The sequence below is a fragment of the Leptosomus discolor genome, chromosome 6 (assembly GCF_034619465.1).
Source record: "Leptosomus discolor isolate bLepDis1 chromosome 6, bLepDis1.hap2, whole genome shotgun sequence".
In the NCBI taxonomy this organism is placed as follows: domain Eukaryota; kingdom Metazoa; phylum Chordata; class Aves; order Leptosomiformes; family Leptosomidae; genus Leptosomus; species Leptosomus discolor.
Genome location: NC_141396.1, coordinates 5,529,839 through 5,540,060, shown reverse-complemented (window position 1 = coordinate 5,540,060; position 10,222 = coordinate 5,529,839). Strand labels below are relative to the sequence as shown.

The following is a 10,222-nucleotide window of genomic DNA, read 5'->3' as shown; positions in this document are numbered from 1 at the left end:
AGCAAAACATTCCTTTTTGTTTGAGTGTTTTTCTTTATAATTGCATAATTTAAAAAAAAAAAAAAGACAACATGCAGAGTGCTGCATTGCTTCGAGAGGAAACACTGGTGAGTTTTGCTGCGGTCCCTATCAGTAGAGAGCTCAGAGCAGCTGGCTTACACCAGCGTGAACTGCGAGCTGGAGAGAGATTTCCCAGGTCTCCGATACCCTGGCTGGGACACACACACCTGGACAGAGGTGTCTGTGTTACACTGAGATGGGGAGCAGGACAATGACGGCAGGAGCAAACCGTATTTTCGTACAACATTTTAGTAATGAACTTTGATGAGCTGGAAGGCAGACAGGACCATCACTGTAATCCTCTCCTACCTATGTATGTTCTCTCTTTTCGATATACGCGGTATATTTTTCTACTTTGTCCAATACAGTTGTGATATCCCAAGTCAAGAGACTTTTAGAAATCCTTTTAGGATTCCATTTAATAAGCAGATCTTTAATTACAACGAAAAGCTACTTGATTTAACAGTGTTAGCATATAATTCTCTCTATAAAATTTTCTTTTCATTGATGAGTTAGAACTACACTTTGAGAAAACGGTTTTAAATAATTTGTAGGGAGCTTCTAGGTAGGGTCTTTTTTAAGGAAGATTTTCAACTGAGAATATTTGTGCAGAACTCTAATTGACTAATTTTCTTACCTTTACCATAATTTATTTAATATGAAATTCTAAATGATTTGTGTCTCGTTATAAACTTGGAATTGTGAGGTCAAAGTGGAGTGTATTGACTGCTTGGGGCAGAGAGGGGAGCACAGCATTGGCTGGGTTGCAGCGAGGAAGCCGTGTTCCTCTGGGAAACTGGTAAAAATAGCACATGGGAAACAAAATTTTAGGTCAACATGTAATTGCTGAAGCACCAGTCGATTTATAGGGAATTTACTGCGTAAAAGCTCTGACTCAATTCTGTGAACTCATTTTATAGTAGTAGAAAATGTGAGTAATAAAGTGCTTGATGTTCAGATTTTCTGCTATTTGGCATACTTAGCATGTTATAGTAATATCCATCTCTTTAACTAAGTGATGATTAGTTTGGAAGAGATGCTCTAGAAGCTGTTGCAAATGCTTGTTTTGGGTTTACATGAAACTTGACTTGAATCCTTTTCTGGGGAGAACAGAACTATTTTTTTCCCCTGATCTTGTTCATATATTGGAAATGTCACTTTAGCTTGTACGTCCTTTAATCATTGCTCAGTCCATTCGTATGTTTTTAACCCTTTATTTTTTTTAGTTGTAGTAATATTAGATTACGGTAAAATTTATTAAGCTCCAGTTTCAAAACTGTGTTTAAATTCACTTGAGTTTTCTGTTCATTCCCACAGGATTATGTTCAGAAACCGTACCCGTAACTGATGTGCCACACAGTGAATCAGCTGAGGAAAGCCCTTTCCGTCCCCCTTCCCATTCTTTTTCCACCGTCTTCGATGAGGACAAGCCCATAGCCAGCAGTGGAACTTACAACTTGGACTTCGATAACATTGAATTGGTTGATTCTCTCCATGCCTTAGGACCGAGCTCTCCCGAATCGAAGAATCGTGACCCCAAAGCGAATGTTCGAAGAAAATCTACTGATTCAGTCCCAATTTCCAAGTCTACATTGTCTCGATCTCTTAGCTTGCAAGCTAGTGATTTTGATGGAGCATCTTATCTTGGCAACAGTGAGACACTAGCGCCGGCAGCAGATGTGTACGGTACTGGTTCAAGTAGTGCATCTAGTACCCTTAAGAGAACAAAGAAATCCAGACCAGCTTCCTTGAAAAAGAAGCAGTCAGCAAAAAAATCTCTGGATGCTCCACCGGTGAAGGAAACACCACAAGAACCCTCTGACCTTGGCCAAGCAGCTTGTGCCCCAGGTGAGGATAAAACAGTATCTGAAGAGAAGGCTGACTCAGTAAAGCCCGAATGTACTGAACCTTCTAAAATCTCTGCTGAGAAACAGGAGGGCCCGCCTGTGCCTGAAGGATCCTACCCTCTGGATCCAGACAGTTTTGAAGGGATTAGTGCTTTTAGCACCGGAGGCGGCAAAGTACAAAACTCTCCCCCTGCCAGTAAGAAATCACTACCTCTTACAACGGCACCAGAGGCTGTGGAGGTGACTCCGCCTGACACCGGAGGACAAGAAGACCCTCCGGTCAAAGGCATTGCGGTGAGGCTGGAGTTTGATTATTCTGAAGAAAAAGGGGTGAGCGAAGACCAGCAGGAGAGTACCCCTCCTCCCAAAAAAGCAGGTAAAAAGCCCGGTGCTAAAATGCCACTACGGAGGCCAAAGACTAAAAAGTCAGTGGAAAAGCTTGACAATGCTCCAACCACACCGACCAAGTCACCCGCTGATCCAAACGAAATCCCCATCACAAAAGGGTCTTACACTTTTGATATTGACAAGTGGGATGATCCCAATTTTGACCCGTTCTCATCTAGTACAAAAATGCAAGAATCGCCCAAACTGCCTCAACAAACGTACAATTTTGAGCCAGACATGTGTGAGGACTCTATCGACCCTTTCAAGTCTTCTTCTAAGATAACCAGCTCACCCTCTAAATCTCCAGCTTCCTTTGAGATACCAGCCAGTGCCAATGAAACAAATGGAACTGAAGGAGACAACTTGAATAAACCTGCAAAAAAGAAGAAGACACCACTAAAAACGTAAGTTAGAGGGCACAGACTTTTCTAGATTAGAAGCAGCACATTCCTACCCCTTAGAACAGTTACACCTGGTTTATACCTGACTAGAGGAAGGAAGATGACATCGATTGTTGGTAGCCACACACCTGGACTCGTGCCGGGGGTCTGTACATGCGCTCCCTCAACCTGTTTCCTGAATAGCTTGTTGTTTCCAGACCGAAGGGGAGAACCAGGGCTGCATCAAGCCAGATTAGGCCACTGGTCTGGCAATTGGATTTTTGAGGTCTTGGGGCTCAGTGTAGCTTTGAATGCGATTAAGTCCAAATTTTGTCAATTTTGTGCCAAATTTTCTGTGACCTCCTCTTGGGAATCTGATACTGTTTAAGATGATCAAAGTATTCATAGCAGTAAAGGCTGTTTTGTGAATCATAGTTTTGGGGAGTGGGATGTGAAATAGTAAGGCAATGACAAATCTCCTGTTGTACACAGCAGGCAGATGGTTTTATCCAGCAACTTAAGGTATTTAAAAGAAAATAACCTGAAACGGAAGAGTGCAGTATTGAAATATATTTTTTTAAATAGAAGACTCAAAAAATGTGAAAAATTTCTTTTCTGTGAAAGAGCTTATAATTCTGCAGAATGGTTTAAATCTCATGGACTGCTACACGTTAGGGAAATATCCAGCTTTTAGACATAGTTGAGAAATTGCAGGATGAATTTTCTGGCTTGCTGTATTTAGATATTTGGTTAAAAACCTCAATGGCCAGTTGCATTGATTCCATGGTTCACTTGCTGGTGTGCATTTACCTTATCTGTTCAGACATAGTTATTTGGAGTTGGTAATCAGTAAATTTATATCCCATTTATCTGAACTTGATATATTGTGTGTATGTATAAGAAAGTGTCGCAATGCGTGTCCCTTTATGGTTTAAATATTTCAGCTAGCTAACAAAAACGTGACTAAAAAAATTAAAGAGCCTGGCAATTTGAAGACAACATGGTTAATGTAAAACAGGACAAGAGATGACCTGCCTTATGGAGGGAGATGGAGATTATTCATTTTTTGCTGAGCAGCCTGCTGCCCTCTAGGCTTCTAATTCACATCCCTTGCCAGATTTGAGGAAGCTGGTGCCATTTTTTTTCTTTTTATGGACCTTTTAAACTTATGGAAAGTATAGACCACTGTACAGCTGAGTTGTTTCCCGAGACAGGAGTCTGTTTTTTTCTGATGTTGCTTCCTTTTGAAGTATGCCTGAAATTTAATGGGAATTAAGATTCATGCTAAGCTGACACACTTTCCAAGCCTGTAGTCCAAACTGGTTTGGTCCAAAGCAAGAAGACAAGTCTTGACTGCAAGAGAGAAACAATTTGAATCTTACTGGGGAAGTGCAGAGGGAGAGAGGGGAATTTTAATATCACCAAATCCTTAAGTCTGACATTTGCAGGCAGCCAGAGTCTCCTTATATCTTCCAGTAGCTGCAGTGGAGTTGACAGACCCCCGGTATAAATCTCGAGGGTCCACCTGTCTTCTGTGAATATTAGAATGAATTCCCAAGTTGTTAATTTAGGGGCAACGTGAGTTTACAAAGAGTGTGCTAAACCACGTTCCACACTGGGAAAATCCATCGCAGGAAGGCCCTGTCCTACAGTCACAGAGCTCACTGCTGGTCTTTATCGTGGTGGAAGAAGTGCAACTACCCCAGGGCAGGGCTTACAGGTTCTTGGGTCAGGAGGTTTGCAGGAATTCTCAGCCCTTGCTTGGGACTGCTTTCACTGCCTTGTGTCATGTGTCTGCTCACTGCAGCCCCGTGACCGACTTTTGCAAGTGGTTTCTACCTGCGTACGGGTACACAGTGCAGCCTGCAGCTATAGGACTTCCTAGAAGAAAATTAGCCTTGTTGGGGGATGCCAGGGGAAGCAGTGGCTTTATTTGTCTCTGCATGTCTCTGGTCTCCGTGAAAAGGGCGCTCGGCGTGGCTCCTCCATGGGGTCCAGTGCAGGAGAACCCCTGGCCGGGCAGGGAGATGGGATCTTGGATCCTCCTTGGTGGGACAGGAGGGAGAAGCCAGCGCGAAAGGAGGTGGTTTGAATTAGGAAATGATCCTGTAATATACCAGAACTTTTAAAACCCAATTAACGGACGGTTTTGCAAAGCCAGGAGTTTTTATTAGCATCGTTGAGGGGTGCAGAAATAAAACTCCGCGGACCAGTTTGAAAATGTGCTCCTCCATATGGACAGAGAGCGATTTCTAGATTAAACCTATGGGAGGTGAAGAAGCCAGGCACGAGTTTAAGCTTGTATTACTTCGAATCTGTGCCATATGCTAGGTCTTACCTGTGTTAAATCAGTAAAAATAACCAGTTTTTATTCTTGAATGAAACCTGCAGCAGTCTAAGCATTGACCTCCATGTGAAAAGACAAGATTTTTAGAAGAGATGTCAGCTTGATGCAAATTACTCTCTGGTTGTGTACCGAAGTGCTGAGCTGTTTTGAGATAGATCATCTTGCTCAGATGATACTGAGCAAAGAGCAGCTGATGCCTTCCGAGTGCCTGCTTACAGTGATGAGTAAAAATAGGTGCCTTGTACAGACCTTGCTCTCGAAACTGTTAGATGATTGGAGGCTGTGTTTAGAAACGCAAGGTGCCAGCTTTCAGGAGCGTTGCACATGAGAAGAGCTGAGCAGAAGCTACCGAGCTTTTAAGTAGATGAAAACTTTCCCTAGCCTTAAGTGTTTGGCAAGATTTGCTTCTGGTTTTGGAGCAATCGATTTGTTCTGCCAGAACATAAAGTTAGGCTTTAGTGAGAGCCAAACTAGATGAGATTTAAAGAAATGTCTTTTTCTTTCTTATCTTAGTTAAATGATTTGAAATGGTCGAGTAGCGTTTTCTGTACTGTCTTAACAAATCAGCAGACATGAAAAAGCCTTGCATAAATGTCGTCTTTCCTTAAGCTTAGCTGCCACTCAAGAACAGTTTTACATCCCATAAAATAACAAATATTGTGCTTTGAAAAGAAAGCAGGTGGCTACCATCAGGGAAGGCAAGGACGGTTAGTATGTTGAAAGGAACTTAACTCAGAGGCGTCAAGCTTTGAAAAACGTGTTTTGTAAGATGAAAGCATGTCAAAAGTATAACATTGAGTTTGAAAACGTCGAAGGACTTAATGAATATTTTTTTCTCCCTATGTATTTCACAATAAAAAGTAGGGGTTAAGATTATACAGTAGAAGATATGCATGATCAGATTGCCTTAACACATTAACATTAACAGTATTTGTAGGTTTATCTTTTTTGTCAGTTCCTTCTGTCTGTCTCTCTTTTCTTTGTCTTATTTGTCTTAGGATGGTAGAAGATGTGATGTCTGTATGTTCTCTGTTGTAAGTAATTCTAAGCTAACAATTCATTTCCTCTTTGATTTATGGGCTTTTTAATTTTACTTATTTATTTTGCAGCATGATCAGTTATTATTCAGCATGCGGCTTTTCTGTTAACTATTTCACTTCACTGGCACAATGTGAAAGTTATGTTAAGTAAGATGCCTGGCTGTGAATGAGTTTGAGGAATCTATTGCCTCCTTATCTGTTTGCCTATCAAAGAAGATCCTCTTTTAAAAACTATATAGATTTTGTATCCTTGAGCTAAAATACGATAGTTGTATTTCTACCTTTGTACAACATTGTACAATCAGTCTTTCGTAAACACTGCATAAAGTGTTTCTGCTTCTTGAAAGGAATAAGTTATCCTAATTAATCCTAGCATCATAACTAGCTAATTAGTAGCATTGAACACACCAATATTCAGCTGTCCAATTTATTTTCCCCTCTAGATGTGGTATTGATTTACCCTCTGCCAATTGAAATCTGCCGTTGTAATTTCTAGTGTTGATCTTGCCACCATTGATCAGGGATGAGCTGGTGGGCAGTGATTTTTGCCTCCGTTCAAACATTAAGTCTTTATCAGTGAGTTTGCTGTGATGTTTTTCTCCTTCTAGTTAGTAACATAAATGAGTTTGAATAACTCTGGTAATATGCATCAAGAGAACAGGTAGACAATTGGTTTATTTCCTGCTAGAAAATATTTTTAACCAGTTGTGAATAAACATAAAGGCCACAATCGTAATTATATACCAAGACATAACGTATGTTCGTCATTCCTTTTGCCTGATTGAAACCTATGGGATTTTGAAGGGCTACAGTGTCCGTTCTCCCAGTCTGCACCATGAGCTGCCAGGGGAACTGGAAGCAGAATTGCCATATTTGTTGTTGTATTTGCTTCAAAGATCGTCCATTGTGCACATTTGTAATGACAGAGCTTTGTTCTGGTGTCTTGGGAACGGCATCCCCCTCAGTGGTTTTGTGTAGTTCATCCAAAGCATACCAGTTCTTTTCTTAACAATGTACGGGGTCATTGGAGCTTACTGCCCAAGTTTGTCAGAGTTTTAATTCTCAGGTAAAGATGTGGTTTAGACCTCATTTTCAGATGGGAAACTGAAGCAGGCAGAAGCTAAATAATTTGCTTAAGGCCACTGAGGATGTCTGTGGTACAACAGGGATTTGAATTGCAATCGAGCAGCAGCTCTGTTCTGTAAATCTGTTGGTAGTTAGCATGAAAAATATGGCAATCCTGCTTTTCTCATCTTTTGGGGAATCGAGGCCTGTTCCAAGTGCATGATATGAATATGTGCCTATGGCATGTTTCTCTGTGGTGCTGCTACCTAATGGATGGGATTTTAAAGCAGAAGGGCTTATAGAGGTTGCGTTGTCTGTGGCTGTCTCTTGCTAAGTGTGAAATGACCTGATTCTTGCTGGTATTACCATATTAACTGTGTTAACTTTATTTTCAGTGATACATTTAGGGTGAAAAAATCACCAAAAAGATCCCCACTCTCTGATCCTCCTTCTCAGGTAAAGTACTGTCTTATTCTGATGCATGTTGTTTGTGTTCTTGTAGGGTCAAAAAAAGGGAAATTTGATTTATTTAAGTGTAGAATTGTACATTTAATAACAGAAGAGAATTCTGTAAAGAATATAAGCATATTTATGTCCAAGTATAGCACATTGGGTTATAATCATAAGGTATTAAGCTTTTTGTTCTCTAGAAGCGTGTAGACGACGTATATTAGATCTAGTATTTGCTCTGGGAATTCCAGTTAGGTTATTAGTAAACGTACTTTGGAAAGTCCTGTGTTACAGTGGAGGGGCGATATGAGTAAATATCTTCAATCAGCTGTCTGAAAAACTAGACGTATCTATACATCGTGGAATTTTTAGATTAGAAAGTAAGAAACTAAATGCATCAAATTGGTGGGCTGGAAGGCAAATGGAAATAAAACAAGTGGGCTGATCTACCAGGAACATGTGCTTGGAAGGTTTTGTTCCTTGTCGTAAACTGCTGGCAGGTGGTTTTCTTGGAAGAGAGGTTAACAAAAGCTGTTCTGCCTACAAAGGCCTAACGGCTTTGATGTGGCACAGCTCTTTCCGCACTGCTGTTCGCCTTCCTGTTACCCATCCTACCCTTTTATTTGTGCTGCCTGACAGCACAGAAGTGAAGAAAGGGTTCATGACCTACAAAAGTTTGCTCCTATGAGGGAAGCCTAAAAAGTCAGTTTTGGTAGTCAAAGGCTTCAGTCATGGGTGATGTGTGTGCCACTTATGTCAAGTGCCTCACAGATTTAGATGGCTCTGGATTTTCTTTCTTCCATGTTATCAAGGCAGCTTTGCAATGCAAGTGTTCATCATCAAAGAGTTTAGTTATACTGGGAAAACTTGCTGCTAGAAGAGTTTCTAAGTGAAGTACTTTTAATAGTTTTCATGAAGTATTTTATACAGAGCTGCAGCAAAGAGTATGGAATTAAAAAGATGACTGTGGTCATGCAAAGGAATTCAGAGACTTGAATCAGAGATGTTCATGAAGGATAATAGAATTAATGGGCACCTGTTTTCTGCAGGATCCTACTCCACTGCCTACTCCAGAAACACCTCCCGTCATATCCACGGTGATTCATGCGACAGATGAGGAGAAACTGGCATCTTCAGTGACCAGTCAGAAATGGACCTGCATGACTGTGGACCTGAACACGGATAAGCAGGATTACCCACAACCGTCTGATCTGTCTACATTTGTTAATGAGACTAAGTTCAGCTCTCCTACAGAGGGTATGCTTTATAAAGGGTTGACTCCATCCAGCTAATGTTCTATTTATTGAGAGAGGGGTTTTGGTTTGTTCAAGGATGTTGGCATGTACTTTGCTGAATGTAAACTGTAATGTTTAGGAACCCTAAAAAATCATAGAATCATTAGGTTGGAATAGACCTCTAAGATCATCAAGTCGAACCGTTGACCTAACACCACCATGCCCACTAACCCATGTCTAGAAGCACTGCATCAACACGTTTTTTGAACACCTCCAGGGACAGTGACCCCACCACTGCCCTGGGCAGCCTGTTGCAATGCTTGACCACTCTTTCAGTGAAGAAATTTTTCCTAATGTCCAATCTCAACCTCCCCTGGCACAACTTGAAGCCATTTCCTCTTGTCCTATCGCTTGTTACTTGGGAGAACAGACCGACCCCACCTCACTCCAACCTCCTTTCAGGCAGTTGCAGGGAGCGATAAGGTCTCCCCTCAGCCTCCTCTTCTCCAGGCTGAACACCCCCAGTTCCCTCAGCCGCTCCTCACAGACCTGTTCTCCAGACCCTTCACCAGCTTCGCTGCCCTTCTCTGGACACTCTCCAGCACCTCAATGTCCTTCTTGCCGTGAGGGGCCCAAAACTGCACCCAGTGTTCGAGGGGCGGCCTCACCAGTGCCAAGTGCAGGGGCACGATCACTCTGATGCTCTTTGGACCAGGCTGGGGAACCTGGCAATTACAGGGAGCTGAATGTAGGATCCCAATGGTCCAACCTTGAGTTTTCAAGAAAGAGCAGAGAGGAAGCTTAAGGGAAAATGAAAGGGGGCTTCAGAGAAAGGCTTTTGCTCCCTTTGTATGGTCAATTGTAGACATGCTCTGTTCTTCTGTGCTTGCTACCTATTCTCTCTGTGCCTTCGTGGGACACTAGGGTCTGAGGAGTTAGTGCTCTTGGTTAGTGCTCTTGCATCCAGAGTCGCTGAACTACTGAATTTGCCCAAGGCTGTTCCTCTAACCTGAATGGGAGAAGGTCCCAGGTTAAAATTCTGCTCAAAGTTTGTGTATTGCATTAAGACCCTTAACATGCCATCTCTCCTCCAGGTTCCTAGAATACAGGTATAGTTATGCATAAAAATGTCCAGGATATCCCCTGCGTAAGATAGTTATTGTTCACATGCCAGATCAAATTTCCTTCTAGATCAGCTTATTAAGATTTTTCCTGTCATACCTTCCTCTAAGCAGTTGTGAGCTAAAGCTGGAAGTTTCCGTGAAGACAACTGTCGTTCCAGGTCTGTGAAATGCAGAAGAGACAGAATTTAGAAAATTGGTGTGTGGCCTTCCTTGGGGTTACCGGAGGGAATACTGCTTTGCAACATCTGCTCCACAGCACATTTTCAGCTTTGTGGATGGGAAGAATG

General features: G+C 41.9%; 1 protein-coding gene across 1 annotated transcript in view; it reads left to right on the top strand.

The window, feature by feature from the left end:
* The first annotated feature begins 2,303 nt into the window (after positions 1-2,303).
* Positions 2,304-10,222, top strand: part of TACC2 (transforming acidic coiled-coil containing protein 2) — a 39,052-nt gene continuing 31,133 nt past the window's right edge. Inside the window, exons 1-3 of the mRNA XM_086466733.1 lie at positions 2,304-2,698; positions 7,522-7,582; positions 8,626-8,833. Of these exons, the coding sequence (XP_086322859.1) occupies positions 2,304-2,698; positions 7,522-7,582; positions 8,626-8,833 (664 nt within the window). The remainder of the gene's footprint in view (positions 2,699-7,521; positions 7,583-8,625; positions 8,834-10,222) is intronic.